The 27,461-nt window shown below is 43.7% G+C and overlaps 1 protein-coding gene across 1 annotated transcript in view; it reads right to left on the bottom strand.

Moving 5' to 3' along the window:
- TEK (TEK receptor tyrosine kinase) overlaps positions 1–26,087 on the bottom strand; it is a 76,804-nt gene extending 50,717 nt beyond the window's left edge. Inside the window, exons 1-4 of the mRNA XM_053303395.1 lie at positions 25,863–26,087; positions 4,857–5,168; positions 2,991–3,101; positions 2,063–2,215 (exon numbers count right to left, since the gene is read on the bottom strand). Of these exons, the coding sequence (XP_053159370.1) occupies positions 2,063–2,215; positions 2,991–3,101; positions 4,857–5,168; positions 25,863–25,956 (670 nt within the window). The 5' untranslated portion in view covers positions 25,957–26,087. The remainder of the gene's footprint in view (positions 1–2,062; positions 2,216–2,990; positions 3,102–4,856; positions 5,169–25,862) is intronic.
- Positions 26,088–27,461: the final 1,374 nt, after the last annotated feature.

Genomic DNA, 27,461 nt, shown 5'->3' with positions numbered 1-27,461 from the left:
AGCACCCAGCACCAAATCTCGTGATGATTTCTCCCAGAGGTTTCATGCCTCCCACCCCCAACCCCCTCAGATGCTTCAGAAGGATACTATGGTCAATAGTATCGAAAGCCGCCGAGAGGTCCAAAAGGACCAACAGAGTCACACTTCCTCTGTCAATTCCCCATTGGAGATCATCCATCAGGCTGACCAAGGCAGTCTCCACCCCATAGCCAGTCTGGAAGCCAGTTTGAAATGGGTCTAGATAATCCCCCATTTGCTCCCCTATTTGCTCTCCTTCTACCACTGGGAGAGGGTCTCATGGCCACCACAGACAGACAGAGACAATTGCGCAGGTGAAGGCTTCTTCCCACTCCCATTGTCATGCATTTAGAATGGGCTTCTGAGCAGACAGCAATGTCAAGTAGCACTAGCAGGGCCAAGAGGTTCTGGTGGTTAACCGTGGGTGCACACCCTACTGAAATGTGAGCCTCAACAGGTGCCTGACAATGCCAGCTCCCGGTGCTGGCCCTGGCCATGTGACTGGCAACCATCACATTGTAGTGTACATGCTTCCCCTCCAGTGGCCATATGGAATGGCCTTCAGGGTTTTGGAGGCCCAGAGGGCTGGGAATGGCCCCCACTCGGGGGTGGCTTGACTGACCAACTCAGAGCTTTGGCGGCTTGGGTTGGGGGTGGGTCAAGGCCCCCCCCCCTCAGCGGGGTAAAGCCTTGCGATGAGAGGAGGTCAGGGCATGGCGCCTGACTGAATCAGTACCCGGCCCTTTACTCTGGTGTGGAACCAGCCACCAGGCCTCCTGGTACCTACCAGGTGCTTTAAAACGTGCCCACCCCCATGTTTTTGTTTTGTTTTGTTCTTTGTTCTTTGCGATCTTAGGCCGATAGCAAAACTGATTTATTGAACCTCTGTTACATTTATTTATTTATCTAGGCTAGTTTTTATCGAGCCTCAGAGACATGATGCCTCTCAAAACCAGCTGCAGGGGAACAACAGCAAGAGAGAGGGCATGCACATACCTCTTGCCTGTGGGCTCCACAGAGGCATCTGGTGGGCCACTGTGTGAAACAGGATGCTGGACTTGATAGGCCTTGGGCCTGATCCAGCAGGGCTGTTTTTATGTTCTTACATACTTAGAAATACATGGTGGTGTATGAAAAATAATAATTAAAAATGGTAATTACAGAATAAAATAATACAGCAGTTTTAAATAGCACTAAAACAATTATTTCCTAAATAGCCTAAACATCACTAAACACAATTATTTCCTAAAGAGCCTAAGAAATCTTCAGCTGGCCCCTAAAAGAGAACAACACAGACAACAGGTCAGGCTCCGTGGAGAGAGCATTCCTCAAGTGGAGTGCCACAACTCAGAGGGCCCTTTTCTCCCAAGTCATAACCCATCTAAGCTCCAAAGATGGGGCCACCACAAAGAACAGCCCCGAAGATGACTTAAATGCATGGGTAGGAACACATGGGAGCAGGCATTCTTTCAGGTAACTGTGTTCCAAGTCATGTAGGACTTTATAGGTAAGCACTAGCACTTTGAGTTGTGCTCAGAAATAGGCTGGCAGGCATACAGTTGTTTAAGCACCAGCAGGATACATTCTCAATGATGACTCCTACTTAGCAGCCTAGCAAGTGTATTCTGAGCTAGGGGCAGCCCCACATACAATACATTACAGTATCAGTCCTAAAGGTTACCAGAACATGGAGAAGTTCAGCTCTGCTGTCCCTGTCCAGGACAGGACACATCTAGTATGGAAAAGATACTCTTTCTTCCAGAGGCCACTTGAGCCTCCAGTGACAATGCTGGATTTAGGTGCACCTCCAGACTGATCCTATAGAGAAGGCAAGCCCCATCTAGAACATGGCTGAACAGGTTGAGCTTGTCTTGCTGGGTCATAAGTTGCATAAACAGAAAATCTGACATGTATGCATTTGCATTTGTGTTTGTGCATAACCATGGGGACAGGTGGCATGCCATCTACTTTAGAACAAATGTCCGAAGAACATCATACATCCCTGAGTTCAAACTTTCCACTAAACCACCAGATAAAATCTTACTTCGTACTATCAGTCTAGTGTAGGCTGATGTGAAGGGGTTTCCTCCAATATATCTGGCAGAGTAAACACCTGCATCCTGGAGCTGGACAAGGAAGAGAGGGACTTCCAGCAATGTAAGAACTTCGTGCTTGAGGGCAGAATATATGAAAGTACCTGCGGGGAGAAGAACCCATGTAAATATACCTGGAGATGAAAGCAACCATTCTAGGTGCTTTCTGAGGGAAGAAATAAGAAAGCACCTTAGGGTGAGTTGACATATGTGTGCTCATCACTCAACGACCACAGCGTCAGTGACTGGCACGTATGAAACATGACTTGCACATTTCATCATCACAGATAAAGCAGAACTTTCCTGTCACTCGCTTTCACCTCAACCACAAAGCTTCTCAAGTTCACACTGTCAGGTGACAGTCATCAAGATATGAGATCTGAAGGGAGAGACCCATTTGATAGACTTAAGCAGGCAGTGATTGCCGTCTGTGTGGAAGAGAAGTGGGCATTGCAATTGCCTCTTCTCTTCAGAATATCCCTGCCATCATGTGTAAGGTAGGCATTGCAGCCTCCTCTCCACCTATGGATGAAGGCTTAATTCACGCAAATCTTTCTCATGTATTAAACCCATCATAACAAGCAACCTGCAGGTCTTCCAACAGCACAGCATGGCCACTAGCTGACATACTAACTCATAAAGTGCATCCTTAAAGGAAGACTGTGGGGATGCTGCTGGAGCCTTTTGTACAACTCCCCCCTTCCAGTCCCTCTATGCACACTGTTGAGCAACTAGGTGAAACTGCCCAGCTTTGCCCATGCTCTGGAAGCAATCTGGAAGAGAGGAAACAGTTATCTGAGGATCAGCCGCTGTTGTTTCAACAGAGGTGCTCAGATGCCAATGAGAAAGGAGGGGGGGAAGACAAGAGAGCATAAATACCATTTTTGTAGATCACAACATCTTCTGGCTCATTAACCTTTTTGATAAAGGAAATGGTGACATTTTCTCCTTTGTTTGCAGTAATAGTTAAGGATTTTGGAAGAAAGGAAGCTAAAATTAAAAGGGGAAAAAATGGGGATCAGTGGTCATAAATACTCTTTGTGAATCCTCCAGAAAGAAAGAGGCAAGTATGATACACTGAACTCAATCCATAACTGAAATTTTTCAGGAACAGCACTTAAACCTCCCATGGACTACTACTCAAGAACACACTATTTGGAAATAATCAAGAGAGGAAGGAAAGAGTTTGGACCAAATAATTTCTCAAGCCAGCCAGCCTTGCAGATTTTATCTGCAAGGGCTGTTTGAATCATGTTTTGTTTTTGTTTTTTTTTAAAAAAAACATCAATTAATTAAAAAAGTTAACTTCAAAATAAGAATTTTCTGCATTTCTCTTTGGCTCCCCCCCTCCACTCCAGGGCCTCACTCCTTTTGTACAGGTTGTTTAGTTTATTCATCAGCCTTTTGGTTCACAGTATTGTTATAATGAAAAGGAATCAATGTTCTTCAGTGGGCTCAGTTCCAATGTATTTTTAGTCAGTGGCCTATATTTGAGTAATTCATTTGCTTACAAATGGCCTGGTTTCACTATTCAGAAAGGAACAATAACAGGCTTCCAACAGTGGCTGTTTGCATCACATGTTTATTAATATTTTAGACCAGGATCCAAAAGTTCCTTTAGGTATATACAAACGTGTCTGTGTAGACCCCAGGGTTGCCTATGGGTCTTGTTTCCCAACCACTGGTCCTTCTGCTGCTTTCCATTCTCAGTGTCCCTAAGAATGGACGGTTCACTGGGAATGGTTCTTGTTCCCACCTTCTGCCACCAGTCAGATGCCTACCTGTGCACAGGAAATGCCAGAAGGAACTAAGGAGCTCCGATACTTATAGTTCTTGAGAAACCAACATAGTGGGAACACCTCTCTTTTGCACACCTCTCCTTCTCGCACTCCTAATCCTAGAATTTCTTCTACAAGCCCCCCTCCCCTGTATTGTGGAAGAGGGCTTGGACAAGCATTCAGTTTGGATGATACATGTGTCAGCCCTTTCAATCATGTGGGGGAAGAGCATGGGTTTGCTTGTCTCCCTCCACTTCATGCACCATCCCATCATTTTTAATTGCATGGGAGAGGCAACCATAGGATGAGATATGACTTCATATTTCACTCATATGCTGAAGGGTGGTTCAGATGAACTACCTCCCTTCATCATTATTAGGTGGTGGGGAGAGAGCATGCCTGATCGGGGGCGAGATGTGCCTGCACTCATCCTCTGCATGATTAGGAGGGGCCACTCTGAGAGTAAACTCTTTCACCAATTGCAGTTTCTCTCTTTTCCCATCCTGCTGTCAGGTATGAATGAACAAGATATCATTTCAACGAGCCCAAAGTTGATTATTCTGTTCTAATCCAATTTCTGATTGGCACCAGAAAAACCTTACCAAGAGCTTACACCGCAGTACCTAAAATAGATATGTGGAAATAAGTTTGCATAGAGATCCTCAGGCATGACCCACAATTTAACCTTAACATTTTCCTCCTGTTAACTCCTGGGCCTTAGTAAAGTGTCCTCTTTCCTCCCCCTGTATTTGGGCTCTGTGTGTGACTCTCAGAAGGGCACCCGTGTACTTCAGAAGTACGCTCAAGAGAAAGTACCCTTGCTATAATGTCATCCCACCCAGAGATTATATTTGTCCATGCTCAATATTTCTTTCTCTTTATGTAAGGACTCAAGTCCATTTGCAAGTGGGTATCCCACTGAAGCCTGGCACAGCATTGCTTTGAACTGACTCACTGCACATAGTACCTCTTTGCTGCATCTTCATCGTATGTATCCTTGTCACTTTGTTTTTAAATTTCCCTTCACAGTAGTAGGCTCCAATGCTTTCACCAGACTGTTCCCTTTGCCACACCACCTTTTTCGCGGATCCTCTCATCTTCTCTTCAGTCACTGCCAGGGGATATTGATGTTGGCTCATCAAGGCCTCATAGTCTCGTCCAATGGTGAGAGAGTCCGGGGAACGCCATCTTGATGTGATGCAGAGTAACAAGGTCTCTGAATCAGCCACAACCGGCAGTGAATTGATCAATACCAAATCAAGGGCAGCTTCCACATTGCCTACAAAGAAAGGAAGGAGCATTTGAAGTGTCTGTTTTCTCCTTCTTTGTTGAGTCCTCAGAATGTTAAACTGAAGAGAATATGAATGCAGGGGTATGTGTGTGTGGGGGGGGGGGGGACGATGACAGTGGAGAATGGGTGGGCTGGAGTGATGTTTAATTTCTTCCATGCTTATGATCCCCCACCCACCCCCTAGGCTGCTTTCTTCTGCTTTCTTTTGCTTTGGGGGGTACCACTGGGGGGGGGTGATTTAAAATGTCTAGACAGGCAGGGGAAAGGTGGAGTACCCCTTCTGACTTCTGCTATCACTCTCACCTCTGCCTTGCGAGGTGAAAATTTGATTCTGACTTCAGTGCCACCCTATAGTAAGTCACTTACATACTGCACAGTGCAATTATTCCCAATTGGTGCTTGCACAGTATTACGCCAGAGCAGAGCTGCCCTAGTGTGCAACTCCGTTGACAGTGTTCATGCTGAGACAGCAGCGTGGGCTCCTACGGCCTTCATTGCATTGCACAGTGCGTGAGTGTGAGTGTGATAAATAGCTAAGTGGGGGAGATCTGCAAAATTCTGTGGCATAATCTTTCAAGGATATCGTTTTCCAGTATATATTATGTTAAAAACTCTACTTTCTTTCTATATGTGAAGCAATCTAACAAGGCTTGAGAGCCAGTGTGTCATAATAGTTAGAGTATAGGTTTAGGACCGGGGAGACCTGGGTTCAAATCCTCCCTCAGCTTTGAAACTCATTGAGTGACAGGTCATCATCTCTCAATCTTTATCTTATCTTATCTTATCTTATGTGCATAAAATAGGGAACATAAAATAGGGACTATAGCACATTGTACGGTGCTATAAGGGAAGGATAGGATATAAATGTTATAAGACAGGGCATGTCTTCAGGCATATCTGCCTTTTCAAAACACCACACTGATTATTCATTCATTCCCTTTCTTAAAAGCACAGTGCATCCTAACGAAGTTGCAAAACTGCTCCAGGGATGGGGGCGCTTTCTTGGTAACAACACAGGTGCCAGCCATTCAGAGCTGCGCACAGTCAGTCTCTTCTGGAAACTCACAGATCCAATTTTACTGAGGTCAGCCCAGGAGGGATAGTTCATTTAGCCTGAGATTGTCACCCCTCCTTCGCGCACTCTTTACAGAAGGTTCCCACAACATGGAGAATTCAAGGTGGTTTTTAAAAAGAGTAACAGTACAGCTGCAATGACTAGACACATGTGGACGGTTGTTAAAACTGGTCCATCTTTTTAATAGCCATGGTTTTGTTATGTACACAAGATAAACAAGAGGGGTTAAAGAGGGGTGTTGGTCACACCACATTACACTATGGACTACCCACCTATGTATGTATGTATGTATGTATTCAATTCCTATACCGCCCTTCCAAAAATGGCTCAGGGCGGTTTACACATAGAAATAATAAATAAATAAGATGGACTCCTGTCCCCAAAGGGCTCACAATCAACATCTTGACAAACAGAAATAAATCTCCAATAGGTTGCTCCACCATGCACCACTAAGCAGGAACAGTAAGTAATGAGTGTGCTCCCAGAGCAGCTCCACCACTCAAATAATGATTTCTTTTTACACATCCCAAAAGAAATATTTGGTTTCTTTTCACCTTTGTCTTTATATTTAGATTTAGCTGCATAGTCTGTACATATTATGAATCTCTCACAGCCATATTGGAAGTCATATAGAAGTAATGGGATAGAAGTAATTAAAGAATCTGAAGAAAAGCAGTTCTTACAATAGGCTTTTAACATATGTACTTTAGGCTTCCATCCAAGGGAGGAGGCACTTTTCCAGACCAGCCTTTTTAGCCTACCTTCCATTGAAAAGTACCCATATGAGAGCACCTTGCTGTCTCTGTGTGTGTGCCCCCAACACCTTCACAATATCTGCACTGATTTGCACTAAATTTAGTACAGATGTTGTTCTACAAAGGGACACCTGAACAGTGTGGTTTGTGGTGACATCATGCACCCTGATCCAAGATGGCAGCTGCATGTAAAGTAGGCAGAATGGTTCTTACTTGAACTGCTTGTTTTACTCCGGGTTGGGTGGAGGGGATGAAGTACACTGCAATACACTTACACTCCCTGCCTCCAACAGGCCTGCCACAATCACCCCCTTGAATTGAATATGCTAACCTAGATAACTTTGCATTACCTAATGGAGAAAGAAAGTCCCTTGAAAAAAACATGCTAGCCATTAATAGAAATGCTTTCTAGAGAAATGCTCATGCAAGGAAAATCCACTTAAAATATGTTAATGGCATTGTGTCTCTTATAATACAGTAATGGTTCCTTGCATTCATTCCTAGGCATGTGAATATGCTGCAAGTTTGCCGCTACTATTTACTAGTGATAGGATGAATTCAGAACTGCGGGAGGATTAAGACTTCCCTGTTTTAAAAAAAGCCTTCTTACAGCCTACTGAAATCTGAAACTAGCTCATCTTGGGGTTTGCCCTTGCCACCACAGCCATCCAGCTAGTTCGCGATTTCTGCCCCACTTCCTCTTTCCCTTTCCCCAAAATTAAAATTAAAAAATTAAAATTAAATTTTAAATTAAAATTTTAAAATTAAATTTAAATTAAAAAATAAAATTAAAACCTGGCAATGGTGAGAATTTGGGTACCCTGGAGAATGAGATTTCCCCTTCCGGGCCTGGAATGCTGCTGCTGCTGTTGCAGCATTCTAGGCATCATAGAAGCGAGCTTACCTCTCAGCCTCCAGAGATACCTTCTTGCTGCCACCAGGTTTAAGGGTTCAGGAGGGAAAAGATGTCTGGACTCCATCATGCTCTCCATTTTGTCATGGGGAGCCCACAGGGTTTCTGAGTTTGAAAATGGCTTGGGATGGAAATGAGCTGTTTCTGAAGGGCTTTTTTTGTTATTAAAATCGCAGCTGTCAGACTGTGCAAGTTTCCATTTGCCATGAAATGAAGCATGCATTCGAGGGCACTCTTGAGCAATTGCACACATCAGGGGCATAGCAAGGTTGGAGTGGGCCCAGAGACAAGATTTTAAAATGCCCCACCCAAAGCTGGACAGTGGTAACAAACAGCATAGTAAAATATCTCTCTCTCTCTCTCTATCACACCTATGTGCCACAATAGAACACCATCCTAAATTATTTTTTAAAAGGTTTTGTAAATTGTGGACAATGCAAGTCATTTAATGGAACTAGAGCAAGACATGCTGTCCTGGTAGCTCCAGGTCTTAACACTCACCTCAATTTTGGAGGATGAATATAACGGAAGGAAGCCTGGGCAGGTGCACGGCTGGGAGAGTCAGACATGTGACTTGCCTCTGGGGGGGGCCCAAGGCAGTGGGCCCCCAGACAACTGTCTCCCCTTGCCCTATTATAGTTACGCCCCTGGCATACACACTTTGAGGCTTGGATGATGGACAGAGTGGGGGCTTCAAACTCAGCTCTAGTTCAATTGTAATTTTCTGCCATGAAACAAAGCAGTTATGACACTTTTAAACAATTTTAGAAACTTTTAAAAATTATTTATTTAAAAACCATGAGGGTTTCTGATTTTGAAAATTGCTTGGGATGGAAATGAACTGTTTCTGAAGGGCTTTTTTGTTATTAAAACTGTAGCTGACAGATTGTGCAAGTTTCCGTTGGCCATGTAATGAAGCATGCATGCAATTGTTCAAGGGCACTCTTGAGCAATTGCACACACACTCCGTTACAAGGCAAACAGAAGCTTGTGCAGTATGTCAGCCAGCTTTGTGTGCCAAACTCAATTCTGAATTGAGCTGGGGTGTGTGTGTGTGAGGCTCATCATTAGCTTTGATCATGTATGTGGAATTTTTTGTCTGACTTGTAAACAGCCACTTGCTTGGCAGCCTGTGGTGAGTGAGAATAATCTCCTGGCAACCAAGCAAGGAAATTCTATAAAATGTGGTTCTTTTCCCCCTTTTAAATCACAAATGGCAAATATAGGTATGTGTGAGTATCTGGGCTAGCAGATTATTTGCAGATTCATTTTCAAAGACTGTTTTATGTGCACAAACCATTTTGCCTTCTTTATTGTAGCTTTCCCTCCAAAGAACACAATAAGCTAGATCACGATTTATACCTGTTCTACAGGTGGAGAACTGAGGCAGAGCTGCCACTCTTTTTACTGGCCCTGTTTCTTTGCCTTTCACAGTGGCCTGACTCCATTCAGCAGATACAGCTATTCCTGCTTAGTGGTGCATGGTGGAGCAACCTATTGGTGATTTATTTCTGTTTGTCAATTTGTTGCTAACAGCACAAGATCAGGATAAGAAAAAGAGGTGGCAACCTTAGGCTCAGTGATTTGCCTGAGACCACACAATGGTATCTGGATTAACCTAGCTCTCAAACACAGGGCCTAATTCTTCCATATATCATAGGGCTCTGCTAGCTGCTTATATACTATATATTGCAAATTACCATGGAAAGTAAAATAGGAAATCTACACTAAGAAGAAGAACATTATATTATAGTTTGAATGCCATCAGCTGGCAATCTGTAGCAACCTGTGAAACAACTGTGAAACAATAGTCTTTGCTTGTGTTCCTTAATTCTAACTTGAATAATTGCTGCAGATTGCCAGAAAGTGGTACTATGAATATAATGTGACATCCTTCTTTGTGTGAATATGCCGTTTTATTTTCCATGGTATTCTGCAATGAACTATATCATTTCTCTGTATAATGACTATACCAGTGTCTTTAAGAGCACATCTACTACATTGCATTATGCGATGTATGCAGAGATCAGATGAATGTGGTTGGTGGCCCTGATCATTTGTAATTTTGTAGGCCCTGGGTCTGTAGCAAACTTTCATATTTGCAGTACCTAGATTCACAGGGGATTAAACTCTGTGTGAATATCTCCTTCTTAGAGCCATTAACACCTCATTAATGCCTCCCCAACTTTCCTACTTTCTAGTAGGGTTAAACCTCTTTTTTTCTAGCATGTTACTCTGCCCTCCAGAACCGCATCCAGGCAGAATCCAACCAGAGAAATGTTGTCAGTCATTGAATAGTAATGCCAGGGAAATCTGGAGCTGCCATATTTATGCATGTCATGTAGCTATTTAAATGGTTGACAGAAGCCCAAACAGGAAATAAAGGTGGCAGCCTGGTATTTGATTTCATAAGCTGATAGAAAGTACATTGTAGCTATATACTTTGCTCCAGATTTCACATATTTCAATCACCAAGAACCTTTTAAATATTCAAACTAATGCATACTCATCAGTGGAAATATATTAATCACGTCAGGAGGTTTCCAAGAAGGATTTTGTATTTTAATGGCTTTCTGTAGTCTGGCCAAATCATGTGAGTAGTGCCTGCATCAGGATTTTATCAGGAACACAGAAGACCAAGTGAAATCAAAACAAACATATAGACAGAAGCAGGAAACAAACTGTCTTCAAAACAGTGAAGATCCCCCATGCTTCCTTGAAACAGACCTTTGATACCTGCCTTTCTCTTTGCCATATGACCTCTCCAGAAACAGGAAGGCAACTTGCTGTGTGTGCAGTGTCGGTTTAAGAAAAGAGTTTTCTTCCCTTTCAAACTTGATAACAACATTGAAAGTTGGGGGAAATCCATAAAGGAAACCAATCAGTATTCGGTCAGTCTTCTTCCAGTCTATTCTCAAAATGTCCCTCCACTCTCTTTGATGTGTTTAGAAAACCAAAGAAACTCCATGTTTGCCCAGAATACCTCATTCTAACTTAAAGTAACCCCAGCCCAGCTCAGGGACATCACTGCCTCTCATGACTGGTGTCATTATCTCTCTCCAGCTAAAATGTATCTATGAAGCTTGCTAAGACAGCTAAGGTTCCCAGGACAGAAAACAGGATTTAACCAAATAAGGAGTAATCACCAGATGAACGATGAATCATTCGCATGTGTACTAGATACTTTGACCACCATTTTATTGCCACATATACTGTGTCTAGGGTGTCAGCACCATTTAGATTGTCTGTATAAATGTAAGATGCACCTGTAACCAAACTGTAATCGGTTTGAGAGCGTGAGCCTATTGATTACCTATTGCTGACTGCACTAGCAATAAACCTCAATTAATAATTCCCAATCCTTGTGTCTGACTGATTGGCTAAGCGGACCCAGGAACAAGCCCCATTCACATCATCTTTATCCAGATATGTTAGATCGTCTGACAGCAGGGATTCTAAAACATGGTCTTTCTAGAATACTGCTCAACCATGACTTTTCCCTTGTGGGGGCTATATAATTCCCAAGCCCAAGTGGCCTCATCAGCTCTGTACCTAGCTTTGACCTCCTCCTCTGTGACAACTGGCCATCCTTAGCCCCCTCTATGGATATCTTGTATGCTGTTTCCATACTTATATCAGTCCTTGCTTCTTTCCAGCCTACTTTGTCCCTTGATTGTCCCAAGCAGCATCCCCACTCTAGCATGGCAGGTGCTTCCCTCTGCCTTGGCAGTGACTCCACAATCTTTCTGTCCAGTGGCAAGCTCTGCTTTCTCCCTTATCTGGTGATGCACTAGCACCATTGTTGCTTCTCATCCTCCCACTCCCTGTACAGTGGTCCCTCGACTTACGAACTACTCGACATCCGAAGTTTTCGACTTACGAACGACAAAAATGACCGGAAGTCGTTGCCGGTTTAGATGCGTTTTCGACTTACGAAAATTTCGACCTACGAACGTGCGTTCGGAATGGATTAACTTCGTAAGTCGAGGGACCACTGTATTTTAAAAGGGGAAAGGAAGTGTGGAGGAATAGAGCACTGGGTTAGACCATCTCCTTGGAGATGATCTAGACCTCTACCCCTTTCCACCAAACTGCTTCCTTTTTAAAATCCGGGGAGTTGGAGGAGGAGGAGGAGGAGGAGGAGCAACAGCAGCAGTGGGAGCAGTAGACAAACCATGCCACTGGTGTTCCACCAGGTAAGGGGAGAGAGGAGATGCACATGAGTGAGGGAGGGAAGAGAGAAGGTGGAGAGGTGGTGGCTGGCAGATGGGGGGATGGTGCCCCTGGTAGTGGGAGGACAGTATCTTCTGTACCCCCTCTCTGCAGGCTTGCCAGCTGAGGCAACTGTCTCAACTCACTTCGCCTCATGGAAGGGCCATCCCTACCTTCTGCTTCATCCTGAATTTCCCCCCACTCTACTGGTATACCAGCTGAAATAGAATGTAAACCTGTAGACTTTTGTTCAGTGAAGACCCCTGTAAGGGGTCTGGGAGACTTTCATTGTATTACATCGCCGAGAACATTAATGGAGCATGCGTACACACACACACACACACACACACACACACACACACACACACAGTGTTACACTGTAACCTAGAAGGCCATATACTAGACGGCTAGACTCGGGCCCCTTCAGGTACCATTTGGATGAAATGTCTGAGCTGGCCCTGTCCACACCTGATCAGAGATGTGTGGACATCCCATTCTCCTTTCTGGTGCACCATTCCCCTTCTCCTAATCACACAAGGAGGTTGCCTGAACTGTGTGAAGGAAGCAGTTTAAATGTTGCCACCCCACATGATTAAGAAAAGGGAAATGCCACTCTGGAAGGCAGAACAGGACCTGCTCATGTACATACCTAACTCAATGTGTGTGGGACTGGATAGAATGTATTGTCTGAACAGGCCCATTAACTTGATTGGCTTTACATGCTGCTCTTTGATTGTATGGCTCTGCTCTCTTGGTTATAATTCATATTACAAACATGTTATGGCACTTTCAAAACATTAAACATAAGTTGCCAATCCCACTGCCTTCCAGATCCAAAATCTACCATGGTGTCCCCACAAATGGCTTCTGATTCCATCTACAAACTTCCAAATTCTCCTTTTACTTAAACAACTGGCAGACTTGAAGAACTGCATCAAAGAAAACCTGGCCAAGAGATCAATAGACTGGTCCACCTGCCTGGAAGCCAGAACCCCTGCATTGTGCTGAAAAGGTACAAGAGCACTAGCTTGCTGCACTAGCACTACATTCCTCAATGTGCCTATTGAAACTAATAATTATTATCAGTATTAATTATTATTAATTATTAATTATTATTAATTATCATTATTAATTATTATTTACACACCACTTTTCAACTAAGAGCAGGTCCACATGACTGAAGATGGTGGGAGCTGGAGATTCCCAGTTAGTGCATGCTTCTAGCCAAAGTGGCAGAAATGTCGGGTTGTCAAGTCATACTTCCCCTGCCACCCTACATCCACTGCCCAACTTCAAATGTCACTTATATTTTTATTTGTTTGTTTGATTGTTTGATTGATTGTTTGTCTGTTTAACCGCCCAAAACCCATGTCTCTGGGCAGTTTGCAATAAAACAAACAACAGAAAAAGTTAAAACATTACAACAATTTAAAATGTTAAAACAATGTTAAAACTATCAAAACAGTATTTAATTAAAAGCCTGGGTAAACAGATGAATCTTTAAAGACTTTTAAAAATTTGTCAGAGATGGCTCTTATTTCAGCAGGGAGCGCATTCCAAAGCTTTGGGGCAGCAGTGGAAAAGGCCTGTCTCTGAGTAGCCACCAGAGGAGCCAGTGGCAACTGCAGATGGACCTCTCCTGATGATCTCAATGGGTGGTGGGGTTTATGATGAAGAAGACATTCTCCTAAATACTCAGGGCCCAAGCCATTTAGGGCTTTATAGGTTATAACCAGCATCTTATATTTTGCCCAGAAACTTATTGGCAGCCAGTGTAACTCTTTCAATATGGGAGTCTTTCCGAGATGATCCAGAGACCAACTCAGCTGCCATATTCTGGACCAAATGCCGTTTCCGGACTACATACAATGGCAGCCCCACATAGAGTGCATTGTAGTAATCCAGTCTGGAGGTTACCAGCATACAGTATGTACCACTATTCTGAGGTATTTTCTCTCAAGAAATGGATGCAACTGGTGTATCAGCCAAAGCTGATAGAAGGCACTTCTTGCCACCACTTCAATCTAGGACACCAGGGAGAAGCTTGGATCCAGAAGCACACCCAGACCTGTTCCTTCTGGAGAAGTGTGACCCCCATCCAGTATCTTGTGTGCTTGGGAGACAAGGGGTGGTGGTGGTCTTGTAATATTCTAAGTAAGACATTCCCAACCTGTGACACTCTATATATTGTTGAACTACAACTCCCATCATCCCCAGCTACAATGTATTGTTGCTGGGGATTTATTTATTTACCAGCTTAACTCGCACAGAGTATCTGCGCACTAGTACTTGATTGCTCCCCTCACCTCCTGGCACAGCCCCCCTCACCTCAGAGATCTTTCCACCCTCACCTGAGCCACACGCCTGCTCCTTCTCCATCCAGTTGCTTCCATCCCCCTCACCCCTCTTGGTCACTCCTCCATCTCTTTACTCCATCCCCCTCACCCCTCTTGGTCGCAGCTGCAGCATTGCTGGCACCTATTGGCCAAGTTGCAGCCCGCTATTCCCAGAGACCTCCTCACCCAAGCCGCACTCCTCCTCCTCCTCATAGGAGCAGCAGCAGTGGTGGCGGCAGAAGTTGACCAGGCCCTTCCTTGCTGCTGCTGCCGCCACTGCCATGGCTGTTCATTCCCCTCAGGCCACTGACAGGCCTGCTCCCATCCCTTGCCCTCCTGCCTCCCTCCGCCAATGGCCTTGGTAGCCCCAAACAGCAGCAGTGTTCTGGGCCCTTCCTTGCTGCCAATAGGTGCCGCCATGGCCACTCATTCTCCTCAGGCCACTGACAGGCTCAGGCCTGTCCCTCACCCTTCCTTCTTTCTCTCTTCCCCTCCCTTCTTTTTCTCTCTTTTTCTCTCCTCCACTCACTCTTCCCCTCTGTCTTTCTTCCTCTCCCTTTTCTTTCTTTCTTTCTCATTCATATATCTATATCTATATCTATATCTATATCTATATCTATATCTATATCTATATCTATATCTATCTCCCCTCTCCTCTCCTCTACAATCAAGAACATCTTCCGACCAGTAACAGTTGCATTCCAACTGACCTCAATCATCACAGGTTCCTCCTCCCTAACTGCATATGTAATCCCCACTGCCCAATAACCATGGTGTTTCTGTCCTCACAGGCTCCTAATCCCTATCTACATATGGGATTTCCACTGCCCAATCACCATGGTGCTTCTGTTCATGAACTCTCACGAGAGCTGCCACACACGGGATTAGCCATGGGTGTGCCTTAGAGAATTATATATATAGATAGATTTTATTCATTTAGTGCACTTATATACCCCCCTATACAAATGTCCCTGGGCAGTTCACAATATAAAAACCATTAACTCGCTTCCTAATGAAAGGAATTAAACATAATTAACACAATTAAAACAATTTAAAATACAATAAAAACCTCTAAAAATGAAACTTTAGAACTATAAACTAAAAGCCTGACTCAACAGGTATGTTTTTAGTTCCTTCTTTAAAACATTCAAAGAAGGGGAAACTAATTTCATTAGGAAGCGAGTTCCAGAGTCCTGGGGCAACTCTAGAAAAGGCCTGGTTTCGAGTCACATCACCACCAATTGAGCTGGTGGCAAACCACAACCAGATCTCCCCAGATGATCTTAAGAGGCAGTGGGGATGATGGGAGCTGCAGTTCAGCAACATTTGGAGTACCACAGGTTTGGGGATCCTTGCTCTAAATTAACAAGCAGCAGATAACACATGGCTACAAACATGTTCCAGTTCAGAAAAATCACATATTTTTGTTATTCTCAGAAAATAGGAGTACATTTTGTTACATCAACTATGCCCATTTCTGGAGGTAAATGACCTTAAAATAGTGGTGCATATCGTGGTAACCTCCAGGCTCGACTAATGTAATGCACTCTATGTGGGGCTGCCTTTGTACATAGTTTGGAAACTACAATTGAGATAGAATGTGGCAGCCAGACTGGTTTCCAGGACAACCAAAGGGACTGTAGAACACAGATTTTAAAAGAACTGCATTGGCTGCCCAAATGTTTCCAAGCAAAATACAAAGTGCTGATTATTACCTATAAAGCTCTCAATGGCTTGGATGCAGGGTACTTAAGAGAGCGACTTTTTTGTCAGGAACCCTGATGCCTATTGAGATCATTTGGAGAGGTCTGGTTACGGTTGCCACCAGCTCAGGTCTGGTTACGGTTGCCACCAGTGGCGACTCAGGACCAGGCCTTCTCTGGGGCTGCCCCGGGGTTTTGGAACATAATGTTCAAAATAAGAGAATCTCCATCTCTGTTCACTTTAAGGAAGACTCTCAAGGCACATCTGTTTTCTCAGGCTTTTCACTGAAATTAATTTTTAACCGTTTGTTTTTATCCCATGAAATTGTCTTTACTTTCTTATTCTGTGAAACTGTTTTATATTTGTTGTTTTAAATTGTGTACACCACCTATAGATACCCATATCAGGCAATATATATAGAACGCAATAATGGTGTATAAGGAACTGTTTTGCAGAACCTGTGCCTGTGTTTCTTCTAACTGCACATGTTTCCTATCAAGTTCACATGGAAGTTGGAACAGATTAGTAATCGCAACGTAGTTTCCAAAACAGCTAACAACAAGGTTTGTTGGTGTGTTGCCCTCCTTGAAATATTGTCCTATTTGTTTTACTACTTGAACATCCTTTTGATTTTAAAACCCTCTTTGTCTCATGCCTTGCTGGAACAAAACTGTTGTGGTTGTTTCCTTTTGCTCTGTGTTCCTTTTATCCTAATAAATTTTCTTGCTTAGTGCAGTTTGACTTTCTATGTGTTTATGTGCTCTGTGTTATGGGAGCTGCAAGGATTAATAAAAATCAAAGTGACTTTGAGGTTTATTGTAACTCATTATACACTACTTCCTATAAAAGTGTCTGATCTAGGTTGCATTAGTATTAACCAGAGGGAAAATGCTATTTTTCAGTCACTTGGGGATGTTCAGTCAAAGTTCTTATGAATGAACATAAGAACATAAGAACAGCCCTGCTGGATCAGGCCCAAGGCCCATCTAATCCAGCATCCTGTTTCGCACAGTGGCCCACCAGATGCCGCTGGAAGCCACAGACAGGAGTTGAGGGCATGCCCTCTCTCCTGCCATTACTCCCCTGCCACTGGTACTCAGAGGGACCTTGCCCTTGATGCTGGAGGTGGCCCACAGCCCTCCGACTAATAGCCATTGATAGACCTCTCCTCCATGAAGTCATCCAAACCCCTCTTAAAGCCATGTTGAATGCTTCAACATGTATTCAGAGAAGCCTCTCCCTCTTCCTGGTCCTCTAAGGCCAAATCCCCAGAAAGCTACATGCTGCTCATGTTGCCAGACTGTGGGCAGGGCGTAGGGCTGTCAGTAAAGTGGCTACCATTGGGCACGATCTTTGAGGGGGCATGCTCAGTATGGTCATGGCTTTACAGCCTTGATCGCCTGCCTTCAGCAGGGCAAAGATATTTTAACCCCTCACATCACTTGCACCACTGCCATGGGAGGAACTTCCAAGCAATGCTGTCACGCAGAAGCAATTATTGATGCCCCAGAATGGCAAGGGTCATTTAGAGATGGCAACAGGGTCTTGGGGGATACACACAGAATGGCAACCAAGAACTTGAGGTTAGGGGTGGGTGAGTGGTTGGTTGGTCAGTAGAAGGTATGGTGCACCAGACAAATTGTTCCTGTGACGCAACTGTGCAGCTACTCCTGGAGCAACAGGGCAGATCTCGTGCAGATTAATTGCTGATGCTTTTTCTGGGAGATGTTACCTGCACGGAAAGGCAGTGCCTCATGGAGCCATGTGGCCCCCACCTTTGGTCAGGAGGAACGACTTGCATTCTATGCATCTGAACTTTAGAGGAAGGGGATGGGTTTCCACACATATGCAGTTGCTGCATTTGTAAGGGCTGTGGTGGGGATTTCCCTGCGTAGCGATCCCAGTGCTGAAGTATACCGCGCCATTGGATGGCAGCCCGAGAGCAGCAAGGTGATTGTCCCTAGGGATAATCCACTTGTTGGCTTGCCAGCCATGGTTATCAATAAACAGCCAGAAAAATGGTTGTTTACTTACTAATATGATTATCCCTGTGCTACCCTTGTGGAGGTCCTCTTTTACTCCGCCTGGGGAACGACAAACTGTCTTCCCCAGTTGGGGAGGAAGGGACTTGGGGGCCCCTTCCTCCCCAACCCCGGAAAGAGAGGATTGGGCCCCTCTCTTCCTACCGTAACTGTTAAAAAATAAACTGACTGCACCTGGCGATCCCACCCATGCTTGTTGGGGACTTCCCTCCACCACACACAATCATTCATTCTGTGGTCACTTGACAAAGGGGAAAGGATTTCTTAGGAAGGAAAGACAATGAAGGGGATACTGTGCGCTCCGTTCCAAATTAGGGTTATCCCTTTCATGGTTGCTGTTCATCTGCAGGAACGCATTCTACCGCACCTGTCAGGGATGCCTCCTAAACAGGGGGCCAGGCTATACATCTGTAGACATCCCTATATGCAAGGATTTATATAATCCCTCTATACAATTAGAGTGAACACTGCTGTCCACATCCACAGTAAATATATGGATGATGTCCAGCCATGGAGTGCACCCATGGTAGTGCTGGCTGGCCAAAAGACACAGGGAACACTATTAACAGAATGTGCCCCCAAGCAGATGTGCTAGATCGAGTGCTGGGCAACTGATAGGGTTCCTTGCATGTGTGCCTACTTTCTCCTTTTTTAATTGGGAGCTGTCACAATATTTCCTATAGGAATTGCAGGCAGAGATCTCTTACAATGGAAGGATCTCTCTCTTGCCTCTCTTTCTTTGCCCTCATGCACAGGCTAATGATGTCACAGCCTGGTGACATGTGCTGGGTAGTGACATCATTAGTCCATGCTCTGGCTCTTTGGTGGAGCCTATGAGGGAAAGAGGGAGGAAGGAAGGAAGGAAGGAAGGAAGGAAGGTGGGCACTTGTGAAGGCCAATGGTAGCAGTGGGAGGCCAAAAAATCTAGTGGGCCACCACCCACATCACTATGCCACTGCCAAGAAGAGATCCTTCCTGAGATGCTCGAGTGAGAATTCATAACACCTGAAGAGGTCTATGAGACAACATATGATGGGAAGGTCTGCTCTTGAATGCCTTGCAGACACTATAACAAACACATGGATGTAGATGAGTAGCATTGCAATGGTAGATTCAACCCCCAACCTACATTATCATTATCATTATTACATTTATATCCCACTCTTCTTCCAAGGAGCCCAGAGCGGTGTACTAATATTTAAGTTTCTCTTTCACAACAACCCTGTGAAGTAGGCTAGGCTAAGAGAGAAGTGACTGGCTCAGAGTCACCCAGCTAGTATCATTGCTGAATGGAGATTTGAACTCGGGTCTCCCCGGTCCTAGTCCAGCACTCTAACCACTACACCACGCTGGCTCTTGTTTCATTATAAATTCTGTAGATGTGGCTGTACACACAGAGGGCTCTCCACAAAGGTAATAATGAGTACACATAGATGTGGCCCCAATATGAAGCCTGCAATTAGGCCACTCACCCTCAGGTACTTGACGTGCAAACTTTTTGAACTTTTGATATATCACATTTGTATCCCAGCCTTTATCTAAGGAGCTGAGGATTCACAGGGTTATTTGATTCTCACAACTACCCTGTGAGGTCGGTTAGACTGAAAGGCTAAGTCTTGCCTATGGCCACCCAGACATCTTAATGGTTGAATGGGATTTGAATTTGTTATGGCAACATATAGCTATCCAACAAAGTGGTGCTTGTCACTATGATCTTAACCAGGAGAGTAAGTGAGCGGGGCGGTCTTTCCATGAGGTGAGGTGAGGCAGTTGCCTCAGGCACTAAATTGCTGGGGCGTAAGCAAGGCATCAAGATGCCTTCTCATGGGTCACCTGCCTCCCTCTGCTATCCCACACCATCTGAGCAGCTCTTTGCTGAGCAGTGGCACAGCCACCATTTGGCAAAGAGACATCACCACCACCACCATCACCTCCCCCTCCTCCTGATGCCTCTTTCTTCATGTGCTGCTGGCCTAATAATGAAAAAGAGGGAGGAAGCAGAAGAGGAAATGAGGAAAGGGCAATAGTGTATTGGAGTCACTCCATAGAGGGAGGAGGGCCAACATACTGCATGTCTCACAGTGGGGGGCGGGGGGCAAAATGAGTGCATGTGTGGCTGTGTGCAGGATCACACATCAAACCAATCAGCGGCTGTTGTTGCCATCATTTGAGAAAAGGGCGAGGACAGCATTTGGCACCCTGCCTCAGGTACATAGAGGTTTGGGCCACTACTCTGTCAGCTGGCAGCACTCTGAACTGCTTCTTTCTTATTGTTCTCTAAGGACAAAGTTGATCTCTGATTAGATTTAGATTTAAAATTGTTATTTAACATTAGTCAGAGCATTTCTCTACCAGTACCTTTCATAAGCCCTTAATGGTTTGGGCCCGGGGTATCTGAGGGACCGCCTGCTCCCAAGGGTTGCTGCCCGCTTGACGAGGACATCTGAGGGGGCCCTGCTCCAGGTGCCGACAATGAGAGAGGCCCGGCTGTTGTGCACTCGGGACAGGGCCTTCTCTGTTGCTGCCCCCAGACTTTGGAATGCTCTCCCAGTAGCCATTCGCTTCTCGGACTCCATCATGGCTTTTAGAAAGCTTGTTAAAGCTTGGCTTTTTATCCAGGCTTTTACATAATCGTTTTTACTGCTGCTTCTGTGTGTTTTTACCTGTTGTATTGTTTTTATGCTAGTATTTTATAGATTTAAATTTGGTCTGTTTTTAATATATTTTTTAGCTTAATATTTTTATTGTCTTTTATTGTATGTTTTAACTTTTGTAAACCGCCTTGGGGGTGTCTTTTAGCGAAAGGCGGTATATAAATGCAACAATAAATAAATACATACATACATACTGAATGAGAGGCTGAGTGGGTCTTACATAGCCCAGACCACTGACATCCCGCTTCCTAAGCCTGAGAGGCTGTGTGTGCTTCATCGGCTTGGGGACCCACTGATTCTTACAATCCACAAGGGAGGGCTGTCATAATGTTTAGGAGGACTAGAGGTTCCCCATTAAGGTCCTAGGATGGGAGTGTGGTGAGGAAACTGCTCGGGCTGTCTTTTCCAACATGGGACTGAGACTAAAAAAGGAACTAAACAGAGAGAATGGTTACAGAAAAGTAGGCCTTGGGGCGGAAGGTTGAATTAATAAGCACAGATGACTCAGTATAGATTTCCATTGGCTGTTGGCCACACTGGAGGAATCCCATTGCATCCCCGTCCTTCTCTATTATCTCATTGCCTTGTAGGGGAATTCATGAGCATTGGAATGTCCTACTCATCTCCACAGGATTCATGGACCACAAGTGCTGCTCTCTTTCAAAGACTCTTAGGGGCTAGAAATGGGCCATTTTGGATGAAAGGTGCAAGGTGGCCCCATTCACATACAATTAAGGAGGACATATTCTTGCAAACCACTAATCATGTGTGGGCAGGGTTGGCTTGAACATGTCATCTGAACTGGCCTATAATGCTTTCACAGCAGCTCACCAGCTGCCGGTTGGCCATCACTTCTCCAGATCTCAGGGGGTGTTGACCTTCGACATGGGAAGAACTGGGAAACTCAGGAAATTCACTTGTCTCTTTATAGCCTATCAGTATCTTAATAGGGGACTTGGATGGTTGCTTTTATGCATGCTTCTTAAAAGGATGTAAGATGATCAAACTCAAGAGAGGATGCTTGCCTAATAACCTTATGACATATGGACATTTAATATTTTTGAGGGAAAACTGAAAAAAGATTGTGCACTATATATAGGTATGGTATGTAGTTAATGAATGGTTTGTTGTTTATTGTGACTGCTATTGTTTTTACTGTTTATCTACAGCTGCAATGCCATTAGACTTCCCCACTTACTAGGAAGTAAAGTCCATTGAATTAAGTGGTACCTACTTCTAGGCAGACATGCATAACATCAGGCCACAATAACAGATTGTGTAACTGCATTTGCTCACATAAATCACTTGTTACTTTCCCTTTCTGAACTTCTCTCAGACTCTGAATGGAATCCTTTCTGAACATCTCTCTTATAACTGCCAATTATACTGGTGGTTAACAACAACAACAACAACAACAACACACATACACACACTGCTACTAGGCTGGTCACGGAGGACAGTTATTGCTCAATTTTCCATTTTTTGCTCTCTTTGGCCCTTACATTGCCCTGCCTTCATGCCTTAACTCTATACTTAAGGGGATTTTCTATTAGCAAATGTCCACCTGCGTGAGAAAGGAGAAAATTATCTATCTACTCATGTTATTCCTTCTTACGTTCCTTTCAGCGAAAGCTTTTGGAGGTGGGGAGGGGACTTTTGGCTGCTGGTGAGGATCGCATGGGTCACACAAGAAAAGGGAGGGAAGGCATTTAATGTCTCTGGGAGCAGATCCAGAGGCATGTTCCCCACCTTGTAACAAGGGTGGAGTAGATTTTTGCCTTCTCAGCAGCAACACCCACAACAGATCTCCCCCCTTCCTTCCCCACCACTTGGGGCAAGGTTAAGCGACTTTAAAAAGTCTGCCAAAGGCATTGACTCTAACATCTCTCCTGCTTGGAGAATGTCAATACGGCTTTCCTGGACTCCGCCTGTTGTATCTAGAGGAAGGCGGGTTCGCATTGTCTTCCACTGCTCGCCCCAGGAAACATGATATCACACTTGAACAAAAGCGGGAAAGCTGACAGATCTATTGAGATGGGTGTGACTATAATACACACCTAAAGCAGGCAAACCTTGTGGGTTGGCAGCTTTTCAGTACTTGGGTTCAAATATGCACACCAGCCCTGCCCTTATTTCTCACTTATTTTCCCCCCTCACCCCATATGATGAGGTTTTTAAAGGCAAAATCAACAAATGCAGTATAACTGTCTTTGCAGCAGCTGCTACCTTAAAGGCTAAAATATGAACTGTCATTGGGGAAGGAAGAACAAGGATACATGTGGGTTTTCAGCAGTGATATATTCAATAAAATAAAATAAAATAAAATTTGAATTTTCCCCAACCCAGCAGAGAGCTGACAATTATATGCATGGATTTTTTTTCTGCTTTAATCATCACAACAGCCCTGGAAGGTAGGTTAGGTTCAGAAATATAGGTTTGCTTATTGTTATACAATCAGCTTAATGGACAAGTGGGACATTAATCCACTTCTTTCTGGTCCAAGTACAATATCTGATTGACTACACTGCACTGGCTCTCAAGAATGGCCTCTATTGATAGAAACAGTGGGAAATTCCGTATAGCTTTAATCTCCACTTCTGTATATCAGTGACTAGCCCCACCTGTAACTGTCACAAATTATTATTTTAGTATATAAACTAATACAGTACACAACAATCTGTGACCTTTTTCTCTGTCTCACTTACTGTATACACTAAACCACTGTATACCGTTTTAGTGTAAACTGGTGTATATTTAGTCAATGTTGTCTATTTAGTCAGCTCAACCACTGTATATTGGTTTAGTGTACACTGTATACTCTAGTCTATACACTAAACCAGCAGCTAATAGACAAACCAACTTTTTAGCCTGTATTCAAAGCCTCACCAAATACTGGGTCTCCCGACTCCCAAATAAAGAAGTAATTTATTTCATAATCACTGTCAAGGAAGTTAGAAGGTGTATATATATAAGACTTAGGCATGCTAGTTAACCTTATCAATTCCAATGGGTTTGCATGCAAATTTTGTGTTGAATTTTACCCATTGTACAGATATTGACATATAGATACCATGATAGTATCAGCTGTGGTGGTGTAGTTGGTAAGAAGTTTGCCTAGAGTGCAAGAGGCTGTTAGTTCAAATCCCTGCCGGTGTGCTCCCCAGACTGTGTCTAGTAAATACATTTTTAGTCACCTATATTGGGCAGCAGCAATACAGGGAGGTGCTGAAAGGCATCATCTCATACTGCGTGGGAGGAGGCACTGGTAAACCACTCTTGTATTCTACCAAGAAAATCACATGGAATGTAATTGTTAGGAGTTGACACCAACTCAACAGCACAAACTTTCCTTTTTACCATGATTGTAAAGTATAATTGTCCAGTGATAATGTGCTCATAAAGAGGTAGATATCTGAAAATCTGGGACTAATTTAGAATGATGTTCTAGTTACCAGATAGAAATTTTAATCTTCACAGAAGGATAGAAAGTTTCTGACCTGTCCCTAGGCTCATATGTCAGCTGTTACAATTTAGAATGCTTTTTACAACCTGTTTCTTAGATTATCTGAATCAGCACATAAGTTCTTTGGATAGGGGGCACCAACACATATGCTAAAGATATACCATAATAATGACAATAGCAGACCAGCATAGATTCTACCTAGAATTAGGTGACGACAACAACAACACACACACACACACAACTTTCCAATTTTTCTCTAATTAAGGAAAGGTAAAGTGTGCCATTGATTTTGACTCCTGGCGCCCACAGGGCCCTGTGGTTTTCTCTGGTAGAATACAGGAGGAGTTTACCATTGCCATCTTCTGCACAGTATGAGATGATGCCTTTCAGCATCTTCCTATTTTGCTGCTGCTCGATATAGTACCAGCAGGGGTTTGAACCGGCAACCTTATGCTTTTTAGTCAAAGATTTCCCCGCTGCACCACTTAAGGTGGCTCACCCTTCTTATTCCCATTTTACAGATGGACAACTGAGACTGAGTGCTATTGAACTGGCCATATTAAGTGAATCCATGGCTATAAAAGGATTTAAATCCTGGTCACTCAAATCCACATATAATATGTAGCCTATCTCAAGTTTATGCTATTCATTTTCTTTTCTTTCCCCCAAAGGTTTTCTTAACTTTTCAGTGTAGGAACATTAGAGCAGATAAGGGAACGGAAGAGGGAGAGAATGAGCAATACTTGTGATGAAAAGACACAGACCCTGATTGAAGAGGACTCTGCATTCTATGTGAAAGAGCTCTTTGTGCTCTGTGAAGAGCACAAAAGGAGAAACTACATTTTCACATTTTGGATATCACTGTCATCTTTAAACAGCAGCAAACATATCCAACCACTAAAAGCTTATATCTGATTTTCTAGCATTAATTATAATAAATGCCATACTTACAGTTACCACTATTTGGTTCAATGCTACCATTAAGCTGTATGTGTTATTATTTAAAGCCATTTGTAATGTAAGTACTCATGTTAATTGCATATTGCACAAGAATCAGTTTCTTTTCCACCTATTAGTTCTGAGATTCATTAGCTGAAAGTGATAGCATTAAATGAAAAACATGCCCTTGTACCACACAGTACTAAAACTCCTTATGGAGTGCCCACGATCATCACTGTCAGTCCTGGCCACAGATATTTTTAGCCAGTGAACTTGGTACTTTTCAACATTATAGAAACAAATCATGTAAGAAAAATCAGCACTGATTCAAATATATGCTTGGCTCGAACAAGCATTTATACATACTCAAACACATTCTCAAAAACAGTTTTACAGTCTGTAGACTGTAGGTTCTAAATGAGTAAAAATACCTATCAGACTATGGCAGAGTGACATTTTTGGAGTAAAGTGATTAGATAACTGCAAACCCAATACAGGGTGAGGAGTCTGAAATCTGGCTCTTCAGCAAAGTGTTAGAGAAACTAATGTATATACCATGATCGCCCCTGAATAACGAAAGGAATCCTACCTGAAAGCATGAAGCTGAATCCACAGAGAACCAACAGTGCTAAAAAAGCCCATGCTTTGCCAAGTACACCCATCCAGTTTGCCAAGCAACTCATGAAGTAATAGACGTCCTTTCAGTAGGATAGCCCTTAGTCGTTGCTCTGCCCTCGCATCGTACGGCAATGCCTGCTTACCAGCGAACAACAAATTAATTGTAGGAGTGGAGTAGGCTAGAAGAGGCTTTTGTGGCAGTCTGAGCAAAGGGAGTTTTAAGTTCCTTTTTCCTGTTTCCTCTGTAGATTAGGATGGGAAAGGCAGGATCTTAAAGGCATGATGCATCAGCAGGATTTGAGGCCCTATGAGCTCTGTCCATTTAATATATCTAAACACTTTGCTGCTGCTATGGGGAGGGGAAAGGGGATTGCTCTTTGAGAACCCCCCACAGGTCATGGCCAGCACTATCAGAAACAATAGAGACATCCTCCAGTCGGAAGAATTATACGAATAACAAGCTCCTCCACCTATGTGTGGTATGTGAATATTTGCCATACAATCTTCTTTTTGAACGCCCTAGCATGCTAATTAATCCCAGAGATGATGTTTGAACTGTAAAGTCCCCATAAAAGGCTTTCAGGTTGAGGGGGAAAAAAACTTTTGTTTTCTTGATTCATCTGTTCATAAGCATAATGGCCAACATTATGCATTCTCAGGGGCCACTCTGTTCTTCGAAACCTGGCCAAGGGGCTCAGTTCTGTGTTCCCTTGAGGACCTAATTCCTAGTTTCTTCTCCTTATATCACTTTACTTTCTTCCTCTACTCTTTGTCTATGGCACCCCCATGCTTGGAGGTTGGCTAAAACATTTCAAATGGCACTATGGCCCCTAAAGTATAAGGTAAAGTTGAGCCCTCAAGTTGGTGTCAACTCCTGGTGACCACAGAGCCATGTGATTTTCTTTGGTAGAATACAGGAGGGGTTTACCATTGCCTCCTCCCATGCAGTGTGAGATGATGCCTTTCAGCACCTTCCAATATTGCTGCTCCCAATATAGGTGTTTCCCATATTCTGGGAAACATACCAGCAGGGATTTGAACCAGCAACCTCTTGCTCGCTAGGTAAGTCATTTCCCTGCTGTGCCATTAGGTGGCTCCCCTAAAGTGTACCATATACAAAAATATGCTATTTCTTCTAGCCAAATGAACAGGTAGAACATTCAAGACTTGTGTATTTGTCTATTAATGAGTTACTAGTTTATCACCTATGCCCTGGATGAATCTCAGTAGCATCATCGCCTATGCCCTGGTTTAACATCTGTAAATTATAAAACCCTTTCATTGCCAAAGTGGAAGTCACAGCCATCCTTTAAGAAGGCACACCATTACATCTAATTGAATGAGGAGACAGTACCCTATGGTCACCTCTAAAAATCTAATTGGACATACATAATTATCATTATGCAAGTGTCCCACCTCTGTCTTGTGATTGGACATAGACAAATTAACAAATGAATTATTATGGAATGATGTTGTGCAATACTCAGTATAAAGATTATCTAGACTGTAAGGAAACTGTAAGGAAACACCACACCTTTTGAATACATGCTGAGAATCAACAAATACCCCA

This window comes from Hemicordylus capensis, chromosome 2 (assembly GCF_027244095.1).
Source record: "Hemicordylus capensis ecotype Gifberg chromosome 2, rHemCap1.1.pri, whole genome shotgun sequence".
Taxonomy (NCBI): Eukaryota; Metazoa; Chordata; class Lepidosauria; order Squamata; family Cordylidae; genus Hemicordylus; species Hemicordylus capensis.
Note: the sequence above shows the minus strand (reverse complement) of the source record. Positions and strands in the feature narration are given on the sequence as shown.